Consider the following 27,250-nt stretch of genomic DNA (forward strand, 5'->3'; position numbering starts at 1 on the left):
AATGAAAAATATAATAATTGAAATTTAGAACTCAATAAGGGAGTTTAATGGCAGATTAGATGGTACTGAAGAGAGGATTAGTGAACTGCTATACTGATCAGTAGAAAATAACTAGACAGAAGCTTCAAGAGAAACAAGGACAGAGACTACAGACAAGAGCAAAAGAGATAAATGGAACTGAGTACAAAGATTTAACATGTGTAGTGGAGTCTCAGAAAAGAAGGGAAAGGCTAGAGTAGAATTCACCAAAACTGATAAACGATAACAAATCACATATTCAGGAAGCACTATGAAGTCTAAGCAAGATAGATGCAAAGAAAATCATCCTCAGTTGTATCATAGTAAAATGTCTGAAAAGCAAAGACAAAAAGAAAATCTGAAAAACAGGCAGAGGGAAAAAGAATGTATTACTTTCAAGTGGGGCAGTAATATGACTGACAGCTGACTTTCAATAGAAATAGTAGAAGCCATAAGACAGAATGCATCAAAGTGCTGAAAAAAAATAGCTGGCAACCTTGAATTTTATACCCAGCAATGATATGGCTTAAAAATACAGTTATAAAAATTGGCATATCAAGTAAACAAAAACTAAGTGACTTCATCTCCAGTGGAACTATACTAGTGTAATGTGGAAAGGTTGTTCTTTAGGTAGAGGGAAAATAACCCCATTTGGAAGAATGGATATGTATGAATGAATAAAGAACAATGAAAAGTGTAAATATATCAGAAAATCAAAATGAGTATTGACTATATAAAATGATAATAATTTTAATATCTCATGGTGTTTAAAATATATTCTAGAATTTAAAGAAATCTATATGCTGCTTACAATACACATTATAAATGTAAGAATGAAAAAAGGTTGAAAGTAAAAGAATGAAAAAGATAACACCATGACACACTAATTACAAGAATATATGACAAGAAGCAGTGTTAGAGACAAAGAAACACTTCCTAAAGATAAAAGAGTCAAACTACCAAAACGATTCTAAATGTGTAGGCACCTAACAACAGTTGAAGACATATAAAGTAAATATTGATATAACCAAAAAGACAAACAAATTCAGAGCCGTAGAGGGAAATTTTCTGTAACTGATAGAACAATCTGATCTATTGATAGGGCAAATAAATCAAAGAAAGATCAACAAGTATACTTGGAATAGGAAACCCAGATAAGACACTTCACAAATATGATCTACTTTTGTATATATATAACACTAGACACAACAACTACAGAATACACATACTTTACAAATGCATACAGATATTTCCCAAAAGTGGACCACATGCTGGCTCCTAAAGCAAGTCTCAGAAAATTTCAAAGGACTGAAATCATTCAGAGTATGGTCACTAACCACTATGGAATTAAGATAAAAATAAACAACAAAAAGTAGAGAGTTCCTGAATGCTTGAAAGTGAAACAATATATTTATCATAACCCATAGGTCTTATAAAAATTATAATAAAATATTTTGAACTGACTAGTAATGAAAATATGACACACAAAACTTGTGGGATGCAGCTAAAGCTATGTTCAGAGGAAAATGTATAGCGTTACATGCTTGCATTAGAAAAGAAGAAAGGCTTAACATCAATGATTTAAGTATCCATCACAGGATAGTATAAAAATAATTAGAAAACAATAGAAGGAATCAACAAAGTCAAAGTTGATTCCTTGAAAAGATTAATAAAATTGATAACTTACTGTCGAGATCAAATTTAAAAAAAGAGAGCATAAATTAACAGTTTCAGGAATGAAAAGGGGATATCACAATGCTCCTAGGGACATTAAGAAGATAATGAAAACATATTTGAACATGTTTTTTGCCATCAAGTTTTAAAGGATAGGAGGAATGAACAAATTCATAGAACACAATTTATTGAAACTGACCCAAAAAGAAATAGAAAATCTGAATAATCTTATGATTACCAGAAACCTTACTCACAAAGAAAACTCCATGACTAGATGTCTTCAATGATGAATTCTACAAAATACATAAGAAAGAAGCCATTCTGTCTCATGAACATAGAAGTAAAAAATCTAAACAAAACATGAACAAATCAAATTTAGAGGTATGTCAAACATATTAATTGATGATATGTTACAAACAAGTTGGATGTATTCCAAAATGCAGGTTTGTTTTAACATTAGAAATCAATCAATGTAATACCTCACATTTTCAGAATAAAGAAGTAAAATAATTGTCTCAATAGATTTTAGCAAAAGCATCAGATAAAATTTAACACCAATTTATTACCAAAAACTCTTGGCAAATTAAAAATAGAAGGGAACTTCCTTAATCTGTTAAATGATATGACAAAAAACAAACTTACAGCAAATGTTATACCTAATAGTGAAACACTGAAACTCTCCTTTAAGATCAGAAACAAGACAAGGATGTTCATTATCATCATTTGTATTCAATATTATATTGGAAGTTTTAGCCTGAATCAACTGGATATACATATGGACAAATAATTAATCTTGTCCCTCTACATCATACTATTCATAAAAATCAATTCCAGGTGGATTGAGTATTTAAATGTGCAGATAAAACAGTAAAGCTCCTAGAAGATAACAGAGGAGAATATCTTGGAATAGTCAAAGGTTTATTTAACCAAACACAAGAAGTATAATACTAAAGAAAAACACTGATACATTGGACTACGTTACAGTTAAACTTTTTTATTTATTGAGTTTATAAAGAGAATAAGAAGGTGAAGCACAGATGAGAAGAAAATCTGCAATACATACAACTAACAAATAGCAAATGTATAGAATATGTAAGGAACTCCTCTTAATAAATGCGAACATTATGAGAACCCCATGTAGAAACAGACAAGAGGGACTTCCCTGGTGGTGCAGTGGTTAAGAATCCACCTGCCAATTCAGGGGACACGGGTTTGAGCCTTGGTCCAGGAAGATCCCACATGCCGTGGAACAACTAAGCCCAAGTGCCACAACTACTGAGCCTGCACTCTAGAGCCAGAGAGCCACAACTACTGAGCTTGCATGCCACAACTACTGAAGGCTGTGTGCCTAGAGTCCATGCTCTGCAACAAAAGAAGCCACCGCAATGAGAAGCCTGTGCACCACAACTAGAGAAAAGCCCGTGCACAGCAACAAAGACCCAGTGCAGCCAAAAAAACAAAGAGAAATAGGCAAGAGATTAAAATGCAAAAGATAATATCCAAATGGCCAATGAACTCAGCTTCACACATCATCAGGAAAATGCAAATTATAAGAAAGTAATACCACATTGTGATGGTTAATTTTATGTGTCAACTTGCCGAGGCCACAGTACCCAGATATTTGGTCAAACATGCTAGGTGTGTCTGTGAAGGTATTCTTTAGATAAGATTAACATTTAAACAAGTAGATTTGGAGTAAAACAGATTACTCTCCATAATGTGGATGGACCTCATTATGGTGTCAGTTGAAGGTCTTAATAGAAAAAACAGAAAAAGAATGATGTCTCTTGAAGAAGGGTGGATTCTGTTAGCAGAAGGCCTTCAGACTTGAACTGCAGCGTCAGTTCTTTCCTGTGTCTCCAGCCTGCTGGCCTATCCTGAAGATTATGGACCTGTCTACACACACACACACACACACACACACACACACACACACACCCTATTGGTTCTTTTTCTGGAGAGTCCTAATGTGCGCATCCATTAGAATGGCTGAAATGAAAAAGGTTGACAACACCAAAGGGTGGTGAACCTGTGGAGCAACTGGAATTCTCATATTTTGCTGGTGGGAGTGAAAACTGGTACAACCACTTCAGGTTCCTGTCTGTCAGTAGCTGCTAAAGCTAAACATATGAATACCCTAAGCAATTCCACACTAAGGTACATATCCTATAACATATATTCAACTATATATATATAGTTGTTCCCAGCAGCACTATTGATTGATGATTACCCTAAATTGGAAACAACCAAATTTCCATCTATAGTGGAATGAATTAATAAATGGTAGTATATTCAAATGATGTATAAACTTATGCAATAACTTGTATCTCATAGACATAAAGAGTAAAAGAAGTCAAACACAATGGGCAAAACTAATTGATGCTGTTTGAAATCAGGAAAGAAGGGAAAGGGATTGGGACTGGGCAGGGACGTGATATGCTTCTGCAGTGCACCGTTTCTTTCTTTTTTTTTTTTTTTTGTGGTACTTGGGCCTCTCACTGTTGTGGCCTCTCCCGTCGCGGAGCACAGGCTCCGGACGCGCAGACCCAGCGGCCATGGCTCACGGGCCCAGCCGCTCCGCGGCATGTGGGATCTTCCCGGACCGGGGCACGAACCCGTGTCCCCCGCATCGGCAGGCGGACTCTCAACCACTGCGCCACCAGGGGAGCCCTGTGCACCGTTTCTTAACCTCAGCGGATACTATGTGGGTGTGTTCACTGCGTGAATACCTATCCATATGTATACTGATGATTCGTGCACTTTTCTGCACATATTTATAATCCAATTTCTTGAAGTTTAAGAGAGTATGTCTCTGTCACTCTTACTTTGGGGAAGTCACTCTACAGTTTGGAGCTCCAGATCCTCTGCTGTAAAATGCTGTATGGACTTAGAGATGGTCCATGGTAAAACTACTTGACCTGGTCTCTTCCCTCTCCCCCAACCCTGTTCTTGGTTCAGTTCATTTCCTCAGAGAGGTCTGCCCGTCATGGTCTGCTCCCCACCCCCAAGTGATCTGGTCTCCAAACTCTAACTCCACCTTTCAGATGAGTGGTCCATCATCCACCCCCCAACCAAACACCTTCTTGCTCCCCACTCCGTGCAGAGTGGTCCAAACTCCCCTCTTCCCGCTGCCCACAGGGTGACCGGTCTCTGTAGCCTCTCTCACTCCCTTACTTGTTCCCTCATCCCTCATCTCTCATCTCTCCCCAACCCACCTGCCGCCCCCCACGCCCCCAGGGTCCTGCTCTCGCCCCTCACCCCCTACACAGTGCACAGTGGTCCAGCCCCTCAGCTCTACCCGCCCCCCCCCTTCACACACACAGTGGTCTGGCCCCCAGGTCGGCCCCTCCTCCGTGCGTCGTCCGCCCCCAGTGACCCTGGGCTGGCCGCTGAGGGCACTGCGTAGCGGTTGCGCGAAGAAGGCAGCGATGGCGGCGGCGGGCCGGGAGCAGGGCCGGGAGCAGGGACGGGGCCGGGCACGCTTCGTCTACGTGACTAGCTTCGGCTCGCACCGGTGCGGCACCGTCCTTCAGCTGGGCGGCCGCTGGGCTCAGGGTCTGTGTAGGCCCGGGCTCGGGGCCGGCCGCAGCCGGGAGGAGCCGCGGGCGGCTGTGCCGGGGGCCGCGGGCGGCGGGGAGCTGTGCCCCGGCTCCCCGCCCAGGGACCCCGCGGCCTCCTCTCCGGCGCGGGCGTCGAGCTCGCGGAGCCGGCCTCGTCAGGAGGCACATGCAGGTGGCGCGAAGGGCCGGGCGGGCGGGGACTCGGGAGGGGGCCCCCGACCTGTGGAGGGTGCCGGCTGGTCAGCCCGCCTTTCCGTCCTCCTCGGCAGCCGTCCTGCCTGGGGTCCGAGTCTCAGGGCGGTCGGCTTCTCAGCTCGCGGCCTCCCTGTCAGCTTCCGGCCAGCCTCCCTCCCGGTGGGCCGCTCGGGGCTCATAGTGTCGCTCAGAGGCCGCCGCGCCCAGCACCCGCCTGGCCGCGGGCAGTGGGCGGCCCTCTTGTCCGTCCGGGGGCTGAGAGACAAGCCCGACCTGCGCTTCGGTGTTGCCCTGAGAGGGCGCTGAAGTGCAAGTGAAGGTCATTTGAGTTCAGTCCGAGATCCGAATCCGAGAGGGGAGGCTCTTGGACGGAGCCACTGAAGTCCCTCAGAATGATGGGGGCCTTGGCGTGTGTGTCCATATTCCTTTCAGGACTCATTGAATTTATAAGTTAGCCTGAGGAGAACCGTCATCTTTAATGATGTCACTTCCTCTTTGAAAAGAGAGGAGAGGATGTCTTTCCATTTTCACTCTACTTTTGTGTCTTTCAGGAATGTTTTATATTTAAATTTTTTCCTTCTATCGGTTTTTCATGTATCTTGTTAAATTTATTCCTAGGTATTTGATCTTCCCTGCTGTTGTAAATGGGGTTTCCTCTTCCGTAATGGCCTCCAGATGTTCATTGTTTGTGTATATAAAGCCTCTTGATTAAACAAACAAACAAACCCAACAACTTTCAGGAGATTTGACAAAGTTATACACCACCACAATTAGGGTCTAGAACATTTCCATCACCTGGAAAGGTCCTACCTCTTTTTGAGGACCCATCCCATTACCTGTGCTTAAAAAAAAAAAAAAAAAAAAAAAAGTTTATTGAGACGTAATTTACAATCTGCTCAGTTTACCTTAAAAACGGGCAATTCAATGTTTTTTTACAGTGTTGTGCAACCATCATCAAAATCAATTTAGAACATTTTTATTACCCCCTCAAACAAACCCTGTACCCATTAGCGACTAGTCACTCACCGTGCCCCCTCACTGCCCCCAACCCCAGCCCTAAGCAAGCACTAAACTACTTTCTGTCTCCATAGATTTGCCTATTCTGGACAACAGACAAATTTGGAAAATACCAAATTTGCAAATTTCTGGATTGCCTATTTGCCTATTCTGCCTATTTCATATAAATGGAATCACACAATATAGGCGCTTTTGTGACTGGCTTCTTTCACTTAGCCTATTGATTTTTGTACGTTAATTTTTGATCCTAGTACTTCACTGAATTCATTTATTATTTGAGTTAGTTTTGTCATTAATGCTCATGATTTTCCAGGTATACTATCATATTATTTGTAAATAGAGATAATTTTATTTCTTTTTAACCCATTTTTATGCCTGCAATTGATTTTTTTTTTTTTGACTGATTGCACTGGCTAATACCATGAATAGAATGTTGAATAATAGTGGAGATAGTGAGCATTCTTGCCTTGTTCCTGATCTTAGGGGAAACCCCTCTAGTATTTCCCCATTAAATAAGGTATTGGCTTTAAGACTAAGGGGTTGTATGTTTAAAACATTAAAATGTATTCTTCGGGCTTCCCTGGTGGCGCAGTGGTTGAGAGTCCACCTGCCGATGCAGGGGACACGGGTTCGTGCCCCAGTCCGAGAAGATCCCACATGCCGCAGAGCGGCTGGGCCCGTGAGCCATGGCCGCTGAGCCTGTGCGTCTGGAGCCTGTGCTCTGCAACGGGAGAGGCCACAACAGTGAGAGGCCCGTGTACCGCAAAAAAAAAAAAAAAAAAAAAATGTATTCTTCAATTTTAATTTTATTCAATGTTTTTACTAAGAATGGGTGTTGAATTTTGTCAAAGGCTTTCCTAAATCTATGGAGATAATATTTTTTCCTTAGATTTATTAACATGGTGTATGATACAAATGGATTTCCTAAGATTGAACCAACTTTGCATTCCTGAAATAAATCCCACTTGGTTATGATGTACTTTTTTCTTAATATAGTGTTTGACTCTCTTTGCTAATAATTTGTTTAGGGTTTTTGCATTGGAATTTGAGACAGGGTAGTTTTTCTTTCTTTGTACTTCTTCATCTGGTTTAGGTATCAGGTTATACTTAGTTCATAAAAGGAATTAGGAACTTTTCCTTCCTTTTCAGTGCTCTGGAATAATTTATAGAACATTGAGACGATCTGGTATTTGAAGATTTGGTAGAATTCTTCTGTGAAATCATCTAGGTCTAGTGCTTTTTGTGGGATAATTCCTTAATAACTTTTTCTGTATCTTCTATGGAAATTGGTCTCTCTACACTTTCCAACTCTAATGGGTCAATTTTGGTACACTTTCCAATTCTAATGGGTCAATTTTGGTAATCTGTATTTTCCTAGGAAATTATCCATTTCATCTAGGTTTCCAAATTTATTTGCATAGAGGTCTGCAAAATAGTGTCTTATGATTTTTAAAAATTCCTTGTGTTTCAATGGTTATTTCCCCCTTTTCATTTTTTTTTTGATGTATGTGCTTTCTTCCTTGTCCTTGATCAAGTTCACCAGTGTTTTGTTAGTTTTTTTTAAAAACACAGGATTTTGATTTGTTAATTAGGTATTTTATTTTTCTAGTCTCTTCCTCAATAATAAAGGTAAATAATAAAGATAAAACTTCATTATTTCCTTATGTGTACTTTCTTTTGGTTTACTTTGTTCTTTCTGTGCTTTTATTTTGAGCAAGAAATTTAATTTTTTTCTTCCTTTTTAATGGTAAAAGTGTTTAGTGCAATGAGTTTTCTTCTAACCACTACTTTAAATCCCATTGATTCTAATATATAGTGGATTTATTGTCACTATTTAAAAATATATTTTTTTGTAATTTCAGTTTGTATTATCACTTTCACTCTAGAGTTGCCTAATAGATTTAATTTTTCAAAAATTTCCAGGACTTTTTTTTTTTTTCCTAGTAAGCTCTAGTTTTATTGCATGTGATCAGAGTGTTGTTTGTAATGTCTCCACTTTATGCATGTTACTGATGTTTTCTTTGTGACCTAATTTATGAGCTTTCCTTTTTGTTCTTTTTCTCCTCCATAAGCCAAGAGATTGGAAGACTGTCCCTTTAAGTTGTTTTTATCCCTTTAAATCATGCTTGCCCCTTTAACCAAATCAGTCTCATTAAAGTGCACGTTTTTGGTGTCTGGCCCTTTATTTTTATTTATTTATTTATTTATTTTTCTAAGTATTATTTATTTTTTATTTTTTTTATTAGTTTCTGCTTTATAACAAAGTGAATCAGTCACACATATACATCTGTTCCCACATCCCTTCCCTCATGCATCTCCCTCCCTCCCACCCTCCCCATCCCACCCCTCCAGGCCGTCACAAAGCACCGAGCTGATCTCCCTGTGCTCTGCGGCTGCTTCCCACTATCTATCTACCTTACGTTTGGTAGTATATATATGTCCATGCCTCTCTTTCGCTTTGTCACAGCTTACCCTTCCCCCTCCCCATATCCTCAAGTCCATTCTCAAGTAGGTCTGTGTCTTTATTCACGGTGTCTGGCCCTTTAAATCGCACATTGAAATTCTTTCCTGTAGTCTGTGCTGTGATCTGCCTGGCTATCTTCTAGTATTTTCAGAGTTAGGGTGGATTTCATCTTGCTGTTGGTTGCTCCAGCTCTCCTGCAGCCACCTTTTCTAGAGTCCCTCCTTTCTCCTCCTTGCTGGCCAGAAAGCCCTGCTTAGGGTGAGGTTGGAGCAAATGGGATCATAGTGCCACGATGTAATGACTTTTCTCATTTTACTTACATTTATTTTGCATTTTCATCATTCTCTGTCTTCAAGTAATGCTGAGGGTGTGGTTTTGTGTAGAATTTTTGTAATGTAAAGTTGTTTGGGAAGAAATTTTGGGAAGTTGATTACTATACCCTGCCTCTCCCCCGACCCCATCACATAGTCTAGAGCTACCCAGAAGTTCTGCCTTGAAAGGTTTTGAACAAGAGAAGTAATAGGGTCAGATTTACTTCGTTCATGCTGTATAGGGGAGATTGCATTGGAGGCAGGCAAGACTGAAGCTCAAGTTGAAAAATATATAAATATATTTTTTGGTATCCTTTCAGAACTTACTTAATTTTACTTTGATAATTTAACTTACTTAAACTTACTTTGATAATTTGGAAGTATAAAACTGTATTCTGTGTAACTTGATTGACTCCTGAGAATAAGCTTTTCAGAGATCCTTCATCAGGGGCACTATTTTAGACTTCATGCTCCTCCAAAGTTTGCATTGCTAAAAGGCACTCAGGTTTTTTGTCATTTTTGGCCCCTGTGCTGGTGATTAAAAAATTTTAGGGGTAGTATAAGACACTTTAGCACTAGGTTTCCCCCTCCTTTGAATAATAAAAACAGATAAAAGATTTACTCTAGGAATTGGAGAGAGTATGGTGGTGTTGGTGAGCTCTTCACCTTTAAAGGGGGGAGAGCAGGAAGTGAGGAAAGAATAAAATGGATCTGGTATTGCATTAGCACCAACAGATCAAGGAGACAAATAATAGTCCAGCACTAAGATAGTGGATTGGAAATGAAGAACATTGAAAAACAGATGAAGAAGCTCATGGGGGAAGGGAAAGGATACGTGAATTAGTGTTGGAGATCCCCACATAAGTCAGGTAGAAATAACAGGATGGCAAAGAGCTGAGATAGTGAAACCAGCTTTGTGCTCTTGTAACTGGTTTGTGCTGATTGAGAATGGCTTTCCTCTAGTTGGCTTCTCTTCTGGGAAACAAACAATAATGCAGTTTGTTTTGAAGTTTGGTCCTGAAATTTGGGGATTTTTTGCCATTCCTTTGTGGCAGGGGTGACATGATCAGAGCTGGAGGGAGGATAACGGGGAGGGAGTGGGATTGGGAGAGATTGGAAGCCAGAAACCAGTTTTGAGGCAGTAATAAAGTGGAAAGATAGAAGGCCTGAACTAAGACAGTGGCAGTGGAGGCAGAATGGACAGGATTGATGACTGGCTGGAAGAGGGAGAAGGATGGGTTGAGGCCAAGTCTGAAGTTTGTGTGCTGGGCAGCTGGGTGGCTGATGGAGCCATTAACTTTGGTGACCACTCTGCTGTGCTTGTGAAACCAAGAATAGAGTCAAGGGAAGGAGGTCCTGAGGTAGACTTACATTTCAGTCAAGCCAGAAAGTGCTTAAGTGCTTAATGATTTTACTCATTAAGTAAAATGCGTAAAATCACTAAGTGCTTAATGATTTTACTCATTCTTGGATGTATTTAGTATTAACATTAAGTGGACATTCATTGCATAGTTTTGTCTGGCTCTCTGTTGGAAACAAATGTGAATTATTTACCCATTCAGTAACATTTATTTAACATGTACCATACTGTAGGCACTAAGTCAGGTGCTAGTGACACAGATAGATCAGACAAATATTTTATTCTCAAGGGACTTATAAATGAATAATTTGAATAATGGAAATATAAGCTGGTAGACATCAGTGCTGTAAGAGAGACAACTTAGAAGGGCTTTGGTAGTTCAGGAAAAGGGAGACACAGAAGGAAGAAATCAAGGTAATGAATGGAGAAATTGCTAGTGGGACAGTGGGTATTATCAAGAGCATTGGCTTGTAAGTCAGAAAGTCATAATCTTGGCTTTCTCATTTACTAGCAGTGTAATATTGGCCAAGTGAGTTAACTGTTCTGATGTTCAGTTTCCCTTTCTGTAAAATGGGGATAGTAGTTCCTACTTTAATGAATTACTGTGAAGATTAAATGAAGTAGTGCATGCAGAATGCCTAGCACAGTGTTTGGTATAGAGTAGGTGCCCAGTATATGTTGGCACACTCAGCAGAAATGGCTTAAGGGAAGAGGAGGTGATCAGCCCAGTGTCTAGCGCATAGTGCATACACTAAATATTTATTGAATGAATGAAAAATTAGTTTTGGACCACATTGTGAAATGCCTTGGTGACTCTAATTTTATAGTCACTGCAGATTTTTGAATGGTGGAGTCAAGTTATCAGAGATACAGACACTTCTGGAAGATAAGCTTTTAAGCCGTTTGTGAGATGTCTTATAGTTTAGAAATCCAGGGGCAGCCAAGTCAGGTAACTCTTCTAATGTTTCAAACAAGACTAATAAGTCAAGCTGGTTCCCTGTTCTCACAGAACTTGAGAGACATACCCATAATTTATATGTAGTAGAGGATGTTGAATGCTGTTGTGGAGGTACAAATAAATGCTTTGGAGGTGGTGAATAATTTGGGGATGACGAAATCAAGGAAGGCTTCGTGGTGGTGGAAGTAGCTCCATGAGATTTACACATATTTCTGAGATAGGAGGGGATTACAGGTAGGAAAAACATGTTAGTGAAGCACTGAGTGTCGATCAGGGATGGATAATGATTTGGGAAGAAGGAGAAGTATATTTTGACTGGGTCAGAGTGTGTGGAAAGAGGAGGAGAGGCAGATTTGAAGCATAAGCTGGGACAAAAATCTATGGTATACAGTGGAGCCATAGCCTCAGTAAAGTACACAAAATAAGTGGAAGAAAAAATTTTGCCTTTTTTCTTTTTCCCATCTGCTATACTCCTTGACATATTTTATATTCCCAACTAATACAGATAGACGTGACGGCTCCTATCTTGACCTCAAGGAGTATATGTCTAGGTTATGTAAGACTAACAAACAGAAAACATTTGGATGTGATGCTGGTATAGTATTCCAAAGGTTGTAGGTACTTAGAGGGAAGGATACATATGGGTATATGGAGAGCAGAGTTTCCCAAACTTAAGTTATTTTCTTATGTTATATCTGTACATCATCTGCACTATCATTTACTTAATGTATTTAAATAAATGCATTTTTTTCCTCCCAACTAATTTTCTTTTTAGAACACTTTACATCATTACCACAGTGGAAAACATGTATCATTTTCCACAAATAGAAATTAATTAAAAACAATCTAATAAAGGTAAAACAATATTATTAAATTCTAGCCAAATAGGTTGTCTGCTGGAGGTTGCTGCAGTCGTAAAGAGAGATTAGCAAGTCTCAGAAAAGTCTTAATGACATACTAGCTCCAAACTCAGACTTTCTCCTAGCTGTAATCAGAAGATTGAAAAAGAACTAGAAAGGGAATGAGTTTCTTACCATGTGAGTTAATATTCCTTAGTGCTATGTCTGTGCCCCACTCAGAATCAGTGGCATGTTTCTCACAAACTGGGACATGCCATTTAATTTATTTTTTTTAATTTATTTTTTTGACATCTTTATTGGAGGATAATTCCTTTACAATCGTGTGTTAGTTTCTGCTTTATAACAAAGTGAATCAGTTATACATATACACATATCCCCACATCTCTTCCCTCTTGTATCTCCCTCCCTCACACCCTCCCTCTCCCGCCCCTGTAGGTGGTCACAAAGCACCGAGCTGATCTCCCTGTGCTATGCGGCTGCTTCCCACTAGCTATCTATTTTACGTTTGGTAGTGTATATATGTCCATGCCACTCTGTCACTTTGTCACAGCTTACCTTTCCCCCTCCCTGTATCCTCAGGTCCATTCTCTAGTAGGTCTGCGTCTTTATTCCTGTCTTGCCCCTAGGTTCTTCATGACCTTTTTTTGTTTTTGTTTTTTAGGTTCCATATATATGTGTTAACATATGGTATTTGTTTTTCTCTTTCTGACTTACTTCACTCTGTATGACAGACTCTAGGTCCATCCACCTCACTACAAATAACTCAATTTCGTTCCTTTTTACGACTGAGTAATATTCCAATGTATATATGTGCCACATCTTCTTTATCCATTCTTCTGTCGATGGACACTTAGGTTGCTTCCATGTCCTGGCTATTGTAAATAGTGCTGCAATGAACATTTTGGTACATGACTCTTTTTGAATCATGGTTTTCTCAGGGTATATGCCCAGTACTGGGATTGCTGGGTCATATGGTAGTTCTATTTTTGGTTTTTTAAGGAATCTCCATACTGTTCTCCAGAGTGGCTGTATCAATTTACATTCCCACCAACAGTGCAAGAGGGTTCCCTTTTCTCCACACCCTCTCCAGCATTTATTGTTTGTAGGTTTTTTGATGATGGCCATTCTGACTGGTGTGAGATTATATGTCATTGTAGTTTTGATTTGCATTTCTCTAATGATTAATGATGTTGAGCAGTCTTTCATGTGTTTGTTGGTAATCTGTATATCTTCTTTGGAGAAATGTCTATTTAGGTCTTCTGCCCATTTTTGGATTGGGTTGTTTGTTTTTTTGATATTGAGCTGCATGAGCTGCTTGTAAATTTTGGAGATGAATCCTTTGTCAGTTGCTTCATTTGCAAATATTTTCTCCCGTTCTGAGGGTTGTCTTTTCATCTCATTTATGGTTTCCTTTGCTGTGCAAAATCTTAAGTTTCATTAGGTCCCATTTCTTTATTTTTGTTTTTATTTCCATTTCTCTAGGAGATGGATCAAAAAAGATCTTGCTGTGATTTATGTCATAGAGTGTTCTGCCTATATTTTCCTCTAAGAGTTTTATAGTGTCTGGCCTTACATTTATGTCTTTAATCCATTTTGAGTTTATTTTTGTGTATGGGGTTAGGGAGTGTTCTAATTTCATTCTTTTACATGTAGCTGTCCAGTTTTCCCAGCACCACTTATTGAAGAGGCTGTCTTTTCTCCACTGTATATTCTTGCCTCCTTTACCAAAGATAAGGTGACCATATGTGCGTTGGTTTATCTCTGGGCTTTCTATCCTGTTCCATTGATCTATATTTCTGTTTTTATTCCAGTACCATACTGTCTTGATTACTGTAGCTTTGTAGTATAGTCTGAAGTCAGGGAGCCTGATTCCTCCACCTCCGTTTTTCGTTCTCAGGATTGCTTTGGTTATTCAGGGTCTTTTGTGTTTCCATACAAATTGTGAAATGTTTTGTTCTAGTTCTGTGAAAAATGCCAGTGGTAGTTTAACAGGGATTGCATTGAATCTGTAGATTGCTTTGGGTAGTATAGTCATTTTCACAATGTTGATTCTTCCAATCCAAGAACATGGTATATCTCTCCCATCTATGTGTATCCTCTTTAATTTCTTTCATCAGTGTCTTATAGTTTTCTGCATACAGGTATTTTGTCTCCTTCAGTAGGTTTATTCCTAGATATTTTATTCTTTTTGTTGCAGTGGTAAATGGGAGTGTTTTCTTAATTTCACTTTCCGATCTTTCATTGTTAGTGTATAGGAATGCAGGAGATTTCTGTGCATTAATTTTGTATCCTGCTACTTTACCAAATTCACTGATTAGCTCTAGTAGTTTTCTGGTAGCCTCTTTAGGATTCTCTATGTATAGTATCATGTCATCTGCAAACAGTGATAACTTTACTTCTTCTTTTCTAATTTGGATTCCTTTTATTTCTTTTTCTTCTCTGATTTCTGTGGCTAAAACTTCCAAAACTATGTTGAATAAGAGTGGTGAGAGTGGGCACCCTTGTCTTGGTCCTCATCATAGTGGAAATGGTTTCAGTTTTTCACAATTGAGAACGATGTTGGCTGTGGGTTTTTCATATATGGCCTTTATTATGTTGAGATAAGTTCCCTCTATGCCTACTTTCTGGAGGATTTTTATCATAAATGGGTGTTGAATTTTGTCGAAAGCTTTCTCTGCATCTATTGAGATGATCATATGGTTTTTCTCCTTCAGTTTGTCAATATGGTGTATTACATTGATTGATTTGTGTATACTGAAGAATCCTTGCATTCCTGGGATAAACCCCACTTGATCATGGTGTATGATCCTTTTAATGTGCTGTTGGATTCTGTTCGCTAGTGTTTTGTGGAGGATTTTTGCATCTATGTTCATCAGTGATAATTAGCCTGTAGTTTTCTTTCTTTGTGACATCTTTGTGTGGTTTTGGTATCAGGGTGATGGTAGCCTCGTAGAATGAGCTGCGGAGTGCTCCTCCCTCTGCTATATTTTGGAAGAGTTTGAGAAGGATAGATATTAGCTCTTCTCTAAATGTTTGATAGAATTTGCCTGTGAAGCCATGTGGTCCTTGGCTTTTGTTTGTTGGAAGATTTTTAATCACAGTTTCAATTTTAGTGCTTGTGATTGGTCTGTTCATATTTTCTATTTCTTCCTGGTTCAGTCTCAGAATGTTGTGCCTTTCTAAGAATTTGTCCATTTCTTCCAGGTTGTCCATTTTATTGGCATATAGTTGCTTGTAGTAATTTCTCATGATCCTTTGTAGTTTTGCAGTGTCAGTTGTTACTTCTCCTTTTTCATTTCTAATTCTACTGATTTGAGTCTTCTCCCTTTTTTTCTTGATGAGTCTGGCTAATGGTTTATCAATTTTATTTATCTTCGCAAAGAACCAGCTTTTAGTTTTATTGATCTTTGCTATCGTTTCCTTCGTTTCTTTTTCATTTATTTCTGATGTGATCTTTATGATTTCTTTCCTTCTGCTAACTTTGGGGTTATTTTGTTCTTCTTTCTCTAATTGCTTTAGGTGTAAGCTTTAGTGTTTTATTTGAGATTTTTCTTGTTTCTTGAGGTAGGATTGTATTGCTATAAACTTCCCTCTTAGAACTGCTTTTGCTGCATCCCATATGTTTTGGGTCATCGTGTTTTCATTGACATTTGTTTCTAGGTATTTTTTGATTTCCTCTTTGATTTTTTCAGTGATCTCTTGGTTATTAAGTAGTGTATGATTTAGCCTCCATATGTTTGTATTTTTTACAGGTTTTTTCCTGTAATTGATATCTAGTCTCATAGCGTTGTGGTTGGGAAAGATATTTGATACGATTTCAATTTTCTTAAATTTACCAAGGCTTGATTTGTGACCCAAGATACAATCTATCCTGGAGAATGTTCCATGAGCACTTGAGAAGAAAGTGTATTCTGTTGTTTTTGAATGGAATGTCCTATAAATATCAATTAAGTCCATCTTGTTTAATGTATCATTTAAAGCTTGTGTTTCCTTATTTATTTTCATTTTGGATGATCTCTCCATTGGTGAAAGTGGGGTGTTAAACTCCCCTACTATTATTGTGTTACTGTCGATTTCCCGTTTTATGGCTGTTAGTATTTGCCTTATGTACTGAGGTGCTCCTATGTTGGGCGCTTAAATATTTACAATGTTATATCTTCTTCTTGGATTGATTCCTTGATCATTATGTAGTGTCCTTCTTTGTCTCTTGTAATAGTCTTTGTTTTAAAGTCTATTTTGTCTGATATGAGAATTGCTACTCCAGCTTTCTTGTGATTTCCATTTGCATGGAATATCTTTTTCCATCCCCTCACTTTTAGTCTGTATGTGTCCCTAGGTCTGAAGTGGTCTCTTGTAGACAGCATATATATCGGTCTTGTTTTTGTATCCATTCAGCCAGTCTATGTCTTTTGGTGGGAGCGTTTAATCCATTTACATTTAAGGTAGTTATAGATATGTATGTTCCTATTACCATTTTCTTAATTGTTTTGGGTTTGTTATTGTAGGTCTTTTCCTTCTCTTGTGTTTCTTGCCTAGAGAAGTTCCTTTAGCGTTTGTTGTAAAGCTGGTTTGGTGGTGCTGAATTCTCTCAGCTTTTGATTGTCTTTAAAGGTTTTAATTTCTCTGTCAAATCTGAATGAGATCCTTGCTGGGTAGAGTGATCTTGGTTGTAGGTTTTTCCCCTTCATCACTTTAAATAGGGACATACCATTTTAGAACATACTCTATTTCACTCAACAAAGAGCATATTTATTGTGTATTTAATTTACACAGTACTGGATCTCTAATGAAGAATAGAACATACTCCTCAAGTAAACAATGTGATAAGTCCTGTGATAACTGAGCATAGGGTGCTTTGTGAAATCCGAGAAGGCCTTCCACCCCTGGAAAGCTAAGTATTGGAGGAGTAGAAGAAAGCCAGGTATAGAGTGGTGGTAGGGCAGGAATGAGGTGGGGAATGGTTGGGGTATGTATGGAGTGTTACAGACAAAAGGAGAACAAATATAAAGGCTTTCAGGGAACACATGCTCATTGTTGTACGGGTTTGTCTTTGGACACACAATCCCTTAGGTTTTCTTCTCACAGTTAATATTTGGGAAGGCAGCATGATTTAGTGAGTAGAGTCAGGAAGCTTATCACTCTGACAAACCTTTATTAGTACCTACTCTGTGTCTGGTAGCAGAGATAGGAAGATGAATAAGGCACACAGTGACACTTCCCCTCCAGGAGGTCACAGCCTAGTGGAGGAAACAGTATAAACACATGCTATAAAAGTGTGCTGAGTGCTGTGAACAAAGTGTCCCTGGAACCTGTTCCTGGAACCAGTGCTGTCTACCCCGCTGTTTGTGGGGCTGTGGGTGTTTGAGGGAAGGCTGTAGAGAGGAGGTGATATGTGGGCTGAGTCTTGAAGAGCAGGTAGACATTTGCCTGGCAGGTGTGTATGTCTATATGTGTGTGTACAGGCATGCATGCACACAGTGGTCTAGCCCAATAGAACAGCGTGTGCAAAGACTGGGAGGGGTAAAGAACAAGATGTATTTGAGGAACCACATGGTCTCCTGTGCAATTGGAAGCATAATGTGTACCTGGAGTTGAACAGAGAAGAAAGACTATAGAGATAGCCTGGGGCAAGATGTGGTTTTTGGTATTTATTTACTCTGTTGCTCTTTTGGGGGCTCACCTTTCAAATCAGTAAAGGAAGGAGATCTCCTAGGCACCCGCAAGGTAGTTTATCCTTAGTTTCCTTGTTTTATTTTTTTCCAATATAGTATTAGCTAATTGGTAAACTGGTATTATCTAGTGATCTGAAATATACCAACAAGTGTAAAAATCCCCAAAGAGAGCTCAAGAGACGTTTATAATTGTCAATTCTCAGGATAGTGAATCCTTTAAAGTCTGTGCTGACCTTGATATTTTACCTTATGACTCTCTTTTTTTTTTTTCTAAATTAGGTTTAACCCAGAAGAATTTAGCTAAAAAGTTTGGCTTCCCCATACCTTTGAATGAAGCTTCCAAAATAATGAAGAAAAAGAAAAAGGTATATTATTGTAAAGGGGAATGAATGACATTTTGAATTTTAGATTAACCTGTCTAAATACAAACGTGTGAAGATACTCAAGACATTAAAAATAGTGCCATCTTTTGAAAAATTTAATTTACTGAGATGAGAAAATAGAATTAATTTAGCAGTAATGAAACTGGGTTTGGAAATATTTATTAACCATAAAGAATAGTCCTTCCAGTGTTTGAAGATATAAAACACATTTTAATCAAAATGTAGCTGACTGTGAGCTTTCTCAAAGCATGAAAATATATGTTCCATAGAATATAACAAACTCAGATAGTATTACATAAGGAAATCATGGATTTCACAGAAAAGAAAAAGGTATCTATATTGGTGTCATATTGCTCTTTTAAAGGCAAGGGGTGTACAGGTTTCTAGCAGGAAAGCTGACAAGCATGAACCTTTATGCTGAACCATTTTCATGTCTGGCTGTCCAAATGTCATGGTAACTTTGAGTGTTTTAAAGATATTCAAGGGACTTCCCTGGTGGCTCAGTGGCTAAGAATCCGCCTGCAATTCAGGGGACACGGGTTCCAGCCCCGGTCCGGGAAGATCCCACATGCCGCGGAGCAACTAAGCCCATGCACCACAACTACTGAGCCTGCGCTCTAGAGCCTGCGAGCCACAGCTACTGAAGCCCGTGTGCCTAGAGCCCGTGCTCTGCAACAAGAGAAGCCACCACAGTGAGAAGCCTGCGCACCGCAACAAAGAGTAGCTCCCACTCGCGGCAATTAGAGAAAGCCTGTGCGCAGCAATGAAGACCCAACTCAGCCGAAAATAAATAAATAAATAAAACTAATTAAACATATTCAAGATCAGTTACTCTACTAATCTTTGTTTACCATTATATATTTTACACTTAAGTTTAAAGAAATTGTTAGTTGATAATGACACATAAAATTATATTATCTCTGAGCTTTGAGTTTGTTTGATTTCTAATACATGTATAGTATAAAATAGCATTCAAAGTGACTAATCCTTGCAGCAAGTGTATTTTGAGTGAGCATTTAATCTTCCCACTATACTAAGAAATTTTTCTTCTAAGAACCAATTCCTCTTGGGCAATAGCCAATATTTACCTGTAACTACTTTGTGCCAGACACTGGGGTAAGTGCTTTACCTATATTTTTCATTAACTCTAATCATCCAGTATTTGAAGTTATTCCTAGATGAGATTAAAACACTTGCCCAATGTCAAGCAACTGGTTAAGTGGTGAAACCAGAATTTGAGCCTAGATCTATCTGTTTGCTTCTCTAGTCTCCATTCTTCCTATTCTAGTATATTCATGTTCTCTAGTAAGTTTGCTTTGGTATGTCCTAGGAAAAATGTTTAATTATTAACTAGAATAAAATACATTAAAAATCATATCATTGTCCAGTGGTTTAGACATAGACATAGGAATAGAAATTCACTATTTTTACTACCTTTTGAAACAAAATTGAGTATGTTGAAACCATAGGACTTACTAGATATTGCCTTTGAAAGACATTGCCTTCGACCAGAACAGTTAATTTAAATACTGCAGAGAGGAAATGCTAGAAAGTTGGAAAAAGATATCAGAGAATTCACTGAATATGGGAAAACAATCATGTTTAATTTTTAGATCTCTAAGTATAATATTGCTTTATAATGATAATATTAAACTGGCATGCGACACAGTTGGCTCACTCCCAATTGCCTACATCACGATGTAGTCCAGATTCTCTGCCCAGTGTTCCTTAACTGTGCTTGCCTTTTTAAGGTTTCAGTATGGAATGAAGTATACAAAGTCATTTCTAAAATGCTTGAAGAAAATGAAAAATACAGACTTAGGCTGAAATGCCAACAATTGTGTAGTGAAAGTAAGTTAACACAATTTTCACTGTATTAAAGAGAACTGGCTTCTCTAATAGTTTAGTTACCTTTGGATTACATTAGACCAGTAGTTTTCCTAAATGTCACATTCAATGTATAGAGCTATAGAAAAAAGGCTACCATATTATCACTGTTCATTGTAATGAAAAGTCAAAGCATTGTAAAGCATTAAGTGTAGAGTAGACCACAGGTGTATGTGTGAGTGGAAGAGTGCAGAAGGTGAATGTTGACTGGAACTGACTGAGCCAAGGGAACACGCTTGTCTATTAAATTTGAATTTTAATTCCAACTTTTTTTAAAATGCCAAATTTTTAATACAGATTACAAAACTCATCCATATTGATGAAGAAAAACATTTTAATTGTATTATAGAAGTATAAATTCTGTGTTGCTTCACACAGTCACTTCCTTTTCATGATGCTGCAGTCCAATTTAATGTGTTTAGCAAAATCTGCCCTTGAGTTATGGCCTTGATGTCATTATTTCATTCCTGGAAAACAATTCATAAATTAAACCATGTTTTAAGCTGCATCAGTGAGTTGATACTGTGTCCAGAGCAAAATTAGATGTAATCTAGTATGTTTATTAAAAGTAATTGGAAGTTCTGGATTCTCAAACAATTAAGTTGGATAAAATTTATGTAACATGAATTGCTAAATCATAAGGCATTTTATTTCCTTTACATGCATGTCCTAATACATATATTACCATGCCAAATGCTTCTATAATTTTTTAGTGCAGTAACTCAAGGGTAACTTTTATTTTGACAGTCAGTAAATCTGCAGAATTTGATTTTGTGAAGAATATTTTCGTAAGATAATTAAAACAATGCCATTTTGTAAGCAGTGTAACACTGGAAACTCATTACTGTTATTGTAATATTGCATCCATAATAGCATAAATTGTTTGCAACAATGGTACATGAACTAATGTTCACATTAGTGATACTCTGTTTTATTTTTCTTATCCAATTAAGAAGAAGAATGAAGCAGAGGGCATTTAAGAGGAAAAAAGTTGTCAGTGGTTTCTTAGGTGACAAAGATGTTTGAACAGGCAGAGAAATGTGCAAAAACCCTGGACATTGTTCTGAGTTTTAATCCAGATCCAATTACTCTAATAAACATACTAGATCACATCTAATTTTGCTCTGGCCATTACCTTGAACTTGTCGGGTTCTTTTGTGCCTCAGCAATAGGCCTTCTATTAAATATCAAGTGATCTTGTAAGGATTATTTAACAATTTAAAATAATGTGCTGTGTTTTCCAGAAATAGCCTCTTATAAATGAAAGGTATCCTTGTAATTCATTATTTTTATTACAATTTTTAACCTGATTATAGAAACTAATAATTATATTTTAAAAATGTATTATAATTCTTGTTCCTTATTATATATTTATTAATGGGAAAGCCAATGCCAGAGACCAACTTGAATTTTCCTTATATTTTATGTTGTTCCTAGATTCAAATTACACAAGATGAATCTTCTTGTCATCTTCTGGTAAGAATCCACTTAGATAACAAAATGTATACCCATTGCTAATTCTAGCCTGTTTCCTTCCTTAAACCCAGTGTTTGACACATAGAAAGCACTCATTAAATATTTGTTGAAATTTAATAAGCTTCATTTGGGCCTCATATTCACAATGCTATTGAAACTACTCTCTCTATGGTCCAAGTTTTATGTTTTTTCTTTTTCATATCTCTGCTTAGTTCTCTTTTCTTTTTGAACATGCTGTCACATTTAATATTGTTTTACTACTACTTGTTCAAATTTTTCTTCTTATTATCCTGAAGACTATGGCATGGTTCTCTTTCTACCTTTCTGACCATATTTTCTATGTATTTTTTATTTGTCCCTTTTGCTACCATCTAATAACAAATGCTTCCCTAGGAGTAATTGTTGGTCCTGCTGTCCCTTTACATATTTATTCTGAGATAACTCACCCATTTTATAACTTCAGTTACTCTTTCTGGGTATATGACCCTTAAATCTCTATCCTACTTCTGACCTCTGGTCATGTGCCTCTGAATTTCTTTAGGCTGTTCTACAGTTACTTTTAAATGCCACATGGTTTAAACTGAGCATGTCTTCCCCCCCACTTTTTTTTTTCTATTGTGCCCTGATTTACTAATCATCTGGGCTCATTCAATTCTTAGGAATAGGTTACACCCAGTTTGGTGGGGTTTGGAAAGTAGTAGAAAAGGTAAGTAAGATGGGCTTTGGAAAAGGGAAATTAGACTTTTATAAGTGGGAATGTGGGGGAAGGGAGTATACTTTAAGACATGGACATGAGAAAATTCATGGAGTCACAGAAAATGTTTAGGAATATACAGCTTGATTAAAGCTTGTTTAAGGTAGTCATAGTGAAGAAAGGTATACAAAGTACTGAGAATGTGTTTCAAATGGTCTCACATGGATACTTGGCCAAGGATATGTACTCAGTTCAGTAGGCAATGAAGAAACATGGAACATTTTCTTAACCCTTTATTCCAGATGATTTCAAATGTACATAAAAATCACAAGAATACAAAGACCTCCAGAATACCCACAGAACACAGAACACAGAACACATGTTCTGTGTTCACCGATTTTTACATCTTGCCACTTTGCTTTATCATTATCCTACTCCCTCTCTCTCTTTCTCTGTGTGTTATGTGTATCAAGAATTGCCCCTTAATACTTTAGTGTGTATATCCTAAGAACCAGGATATCTTTTTTATAACTACACTACAGTTATCAAATTCAGGAAATTTAACACTGGTATAAAACTTTTATGTAATCTATAGTCTATATTCCAGTTTTTTCTTGTGCCAATAATGTCTTTAATGGGATTTTTTTCCTGATAGCCGGTCTGGTCCAGTGTCATGTATCACATTTAATTGTCATGTCTCTTTAGTCTTCTTTAATCTCTAACAGTTCTTCAACCTTTCTTTGTCTTTTATGACATTGTCATTTTTGAAGAATGCAGGCCAATTATTTTTCAGACTGTCCCTCTGGACTTGCTGATACCTCCCATGATTTGATTCATATTTTGCATTTTTGGCTGGAACATTATATAAGTAATGTTACTTCCTTCTCAGAACATCACATCTGGAGTCATGTGATTTTCATTTATCCCTTATTGAGGATGTTAACTTTGATCTATTGGTTAAGATGTCCATTTCTCCACTATATATAGTTACTATTTTTCGTTTTGTAATTAATAAGTATTTTATGGAAGGATAATTAGAAATTACACAAATATCTTGTATATCATCAGTATAGAACATTTTAAAGCAGTGGGTTGATCAGATCTGCATTTTAGAAAGAATCCAGTGTCATTTTATAAAAAGGTTTGGAATAGAGGCAAGATAAGAGGTGAACAAGAAAATCTAGGGATTGTAACAGCAGTCCAAGGGAAAAGTGAAATGCACTTAATGAGAGTGGAGAGGATACAAATGACTAGATGTAAGGCAGTATGAGAGATGATACTAAGGTTTGAGAACGAGCAGATAAGAAATAAGTCAAGAGAAAGAACTGGTTTTGTGAAGCTACTGAGTTTTATTTTGGCACGTACAATTTTAGACGATAGGTATCCAGGTGAAAATTGTAAGCAATTGGAAGTGTCAGATCCAGTGTGATACCTATACTGCATAAAGATCATATGTAGTTCTAGCAGTAGGTGCAGATGAAACCTCAATGCGGGGATGGAGGGAGAGGAGAGGACTGAGAACAGAATGTCAGGTAACATCTAGGATGAAGAGGAAGTCTCAGTCCATCGAAGAGGGATTCTAGGGGTTTAATTAGGAGTAATGAGAGAAATGATTGTCAGTTTGGGGGGATACAAATGAAGCTTGTGGGAGATCAAGGGACCAACAGTTTAAAGGAGGACAGTGACCTTGTTCAGTGAGAGTATAGGGGTACAAAAAAGTAGGGGTATAGAAGTATATGTATATCAGCTGGGAACATTTTAGGAGTTCCAGCGCTTAGAAGTAAAGTAGAAGTTCCAAGTGATGACAGTGACCATCCAAGCAATGACTTTGCTTGTGAGTGGCTGAAGTGACTTTGCTTGTGAGTGCTTGTGAGTGCTTGTGACTTTGCTTGTGAGTGACTTTGCTTGTGAGTGATTGTGAGAGGCCTGGAGATAAAGGCCTGTGATATTGTCTTTTTTGTGGCACAGTTCTTGTAATTGGGGCTGTTGAAGTCACCAAGGGTATTGGCAGGAGTTGGAGTGGAGAAGAAAATTTGAGTTACATATTGAGTCCATCAGAAGCTTTTTATGGTCAACTAGAGAAAGTAAAAATCAAAACAGTAAATGCAGGGAGTGGCTAACTGTTGCTTTGCAGTTTTAGAAATGTTAAAATTTTTCAGTGACTACTGATTATGACATTTTGTATTAACAAGATTCAATTTTGTCATCTTTTATTTAGGGTTAACCTATTTTTGGATCTGTTTACCAAAGAAGATTATGAAGAGTTTAAAGATGGAACTTTAAATTGAATCATAATTATATGTTAATTTTGATGTGTTTTGTTGGAATTGGGACTTTAATAGTTGAAGAGAAAAAACTATGTTCTTTATCAATTAGTAGTGTTTCTTTGCAAATTAATAAAAAATTTTAGTTAAATATTGTTATTACATGCATACAAGTATTATTTTTAGAATTAATACTTATTCCCCACTCATTCAAATTAATATTTTACATAAAATTTAAATTAGCATATCAATATAATTGCATGCATTTAAAATTGCGAACTTTTTCCTTTTATTAATGAGTCCTCATCCACTGCTGGTTTTTTTTTTTTTATTGTTGTTGTTTAAGAAAAGTTTTACTAATGTGTTAATATTTCAGCAAAGTTATTGCAACGGGTTTAAAAGGCAGACAGACACACTATTATAGGCTATAAAGTAACAAGTTTCATACAATTAAAATATTACATAAACCTATGGGATGTACTGAATAACTAACAGACCCATAAAAGAAATTAAATCTGAAAGGTTAAATCCAGTATTAGCACCTACAATATCTCTGAAAGTAAAACTTTTAACCGTTTCATTCTCTCCTAGTATAAGTCCTAACTTTCTCCCAAATACAGTGCTCTCAAACCCCAAAGATGAAGGGCACAGGAAGTCCCAATACTAAGAACACACAGCCAAAAAGAACTAGAAACAGTGACCCAGACTTGAGACTTTTAGTTGGAAATCACTTAACTTACTGAACTTGAACCAATCATAATATTTCTGTGCACTGAATACTGTATATGAGGAAAGTCTAGGAATCATAAGGTTTGCCAGTAGGGATAGTTAAAAATTAGCAATATATAGTATTATTCCTGTCAATTTTTTTCCCTTAAGTTATATTTATAACAAAACGATAATTAAAATATTTATTAACACTTGCTCATTCAGGGACACGGCAGGGACATCTGTGTTTGATGGTTTAACATCCACTTTATTGTGCTTACTTATTTTTATAAGGAACAAGCAACACATACCACATCTTCCCAATGTTCAAGGTAATGGAGTAATAACAGAATTCTCAAAAAAAAAAAAAAACCCAAAACAAAAGCCTGGAAATTGCATTAAATACTGCTTTAATCAGGAATTGCTATAATAAAACAAGTAACATTATACATTATTTTTCCAATGAGCTTCAGTTTGAGAAACTGAACAGCAGAACTTGATCTTTAAGCTTTGAGTCATGGCAAAACTGGTAATTCTCTGAAATCTGGGAGATGCATTAGCAAAACCAGACACAGCCCACCCTTCACCAAAATCCTGGAGAAAAGCGTTTTATGAATTTGGGGGAGTAAGACTGAGCACTGGCTAGTTTACGACTTGCTGAAGCCCAAGGAATGACGAGAACCACTGCCACTGGTGGCAGGTAAGAAATAAACTGTGTTGGGCTGACCAACTGCATATTTTATTAGTGGCTTTGAATAAAAACAGTGAAATGCTTCATTGCATTTTCTCAAAAACGAATCAAAAGATTACAGAGTCCTACACAATTTGGAGACACAAAGTGGATGCTGAGCGACTAGACGTCACTCCAGGTGTGGAATTTTACAAAGTCAGTCCTTGGAGTGAATGGCACCGTGGCTCTGGCAGCAGATAGGAAGGAATAATGCTCTGGAGAGGAGGTGGGGGACACTCTGCGGTCAGCCGGTGGACAGATGAGGGTCCCAGCTGGAGGTGGGCCTTTAATCCTATGGTTTATCTTCCACTGCTCATGCCTCTGTCTTCATAAATAGTAATTTCAATAACTCGAAGTCCTATCTCCATGGGATCTGTCAGGAGGAGGCCTTGGGGAGCATAGATCTTCTCATTCTGCTCTTGAATGTATTTGGAGACTTTTCTTCAGAACCTTCTCGTAGCGAGTTTCCATGCACAAGAAGATGGTGTACGCTGTTAGACAAGCCAGGCAGCCTTCAAGATAGGACTGGCCCCCGAGCTTCTCTGCTTCAGCATAAAGGTTAGTTCGAACTGTTTCTTCAAATTGTTGCCTATCAATCCGGTTCTCCAGCTCCGCGGGGAACTTAGTCTGGAACTGGCAGCGGGTGCCACTGCTGTAGTCTCGCTGAATGAAAACCTTCCCAGACACTGGCGCCTGCTGCGGCCTCATGGCGAGGACAGGACGGTCCGCGCTCCCGGGCCAGGCCCCGCGCCCCCCAGAGCCCGGTTCGGCCCGGGAAACACGAACCCGCCTCCGCTGCCCTCCAGCGGCTGTCGCACCGCCTACACCTCCACTGCTTTATTCATCTCTTCATATAGATTTAATTGTTTTAAGTTAAATTTGGATTCGTTTAAATTATTTTTGGCTTCCTCACTTTTTCTAAATTTCTCAATTATGATAAAGACCTACCATTTACATAGCAACAATTATTTTGGGCGTTTAATAGTTATTTAAGCCATCTTTTTATTCTAGGGAAAGTT

The 27,250-nt window shown here is 38.0% G+C and overlaps 2 protein-coding genes across 4 annotated transcripts; one reads left to right on the forward strand and one right to left on the reverse strand.

The window, feature by feature from the left end:
* The first annotated feature begins 5,063 nt into the window (after positions 1–5,063).
* Positions 5,064–24,879, forward strand: LOC309804936 (uncharacterized protein C5orf47). 3 transcript variants are annotated; one of them, XM_082622645.1, is made up of 5 exons: positions 5,064–5,424; positions 18,369–18,454; positions 20,224–20,323; positions 21,797–21,835; positions 24,748–24,879. In XM_082622645.1, the coding sequence occupies exons 1-4, from the start codon at positions 5,121–5,123 to the stop codon at positions 21,814–21,816; spliced, it is 510 nt and encodes a 169-aa protein (XP_082478771.1). In that variant the 5' UTR covers positions 5,064–5,120; the 3' UTR covers positions 21,817–21,835; positions 24,748–24,879. The 3 variants fall into 3 exon arrangements, with proteins under 3 accessions (XP_082478771.1, XP_082478770.1, XP_082478772.1); XM_082622644.1 differs by having other exon boundaries at positions 21,797–21,861; positions 24,748–24,873; XM_082622646.1 differs by lacking the exons at positions 20,224–20,323; positions 21,797–21,835; positions 24,748–24,879 and adding an exon at positions 18,948–19,290.
* An 850-nt stretch (positions 24,880–25,729) lies between these two features.
* Positions 25,730–27,045, reverse strand: LOC309805037 (golgin subfamily A member 7-like). The gene is given in 2 exon segments (XM_082622861.1): positions 25,730–26,671; positions 26,673–27,045. Coding segments are annotated over 2 exon segments (408 nt in total). The 5' UTR covers positions 26,940–27,045; the 3' UTR covers positions 25,730–26,530.
* Positions 27,046–27,250: the final 205 nt, after the last annotated feature.

The sequence above is a fragment of the Mesoplodon mirus genome (genome assembly GCF_964341445.2).
Source record: "Mesoplodon mirus genome assembly, chromosome: 5".
In the NCBI taxonomy this organism is placed as follows: domain Eukaryota; kingdom Metazoa; phylum Chordata; class Mammalia; order Artiodactyla; family Ziphiidae; genus Mesoplodon; species Mesoplodon mirus.

Bases quoted from the DNA above. Each gene is read 5' to 3' on its own strand.
- LOC309804936 (XM_082622645.1), top strand. From the start codon at position 5,121: ATGGCGGCGGCGGGCCGGGAGCAGGGCCGGGAGCAGGGACGGGGCCGG. The intron at 5,425-18,368 runs GTGGCGCGAAGG...TTTCTAAATTAG, and splicing joins TCGTCAGGAGGCACATGCAG to GTTTAACCCAGAAGAATTTA. The intron at 18,455-20,223 runs GTATATTATTGT...TGCCTTTTTAAG, and splicing joins TAATGAAGAAAAAGAAAAAG to GTTTCAGTATGGAATGAAGT.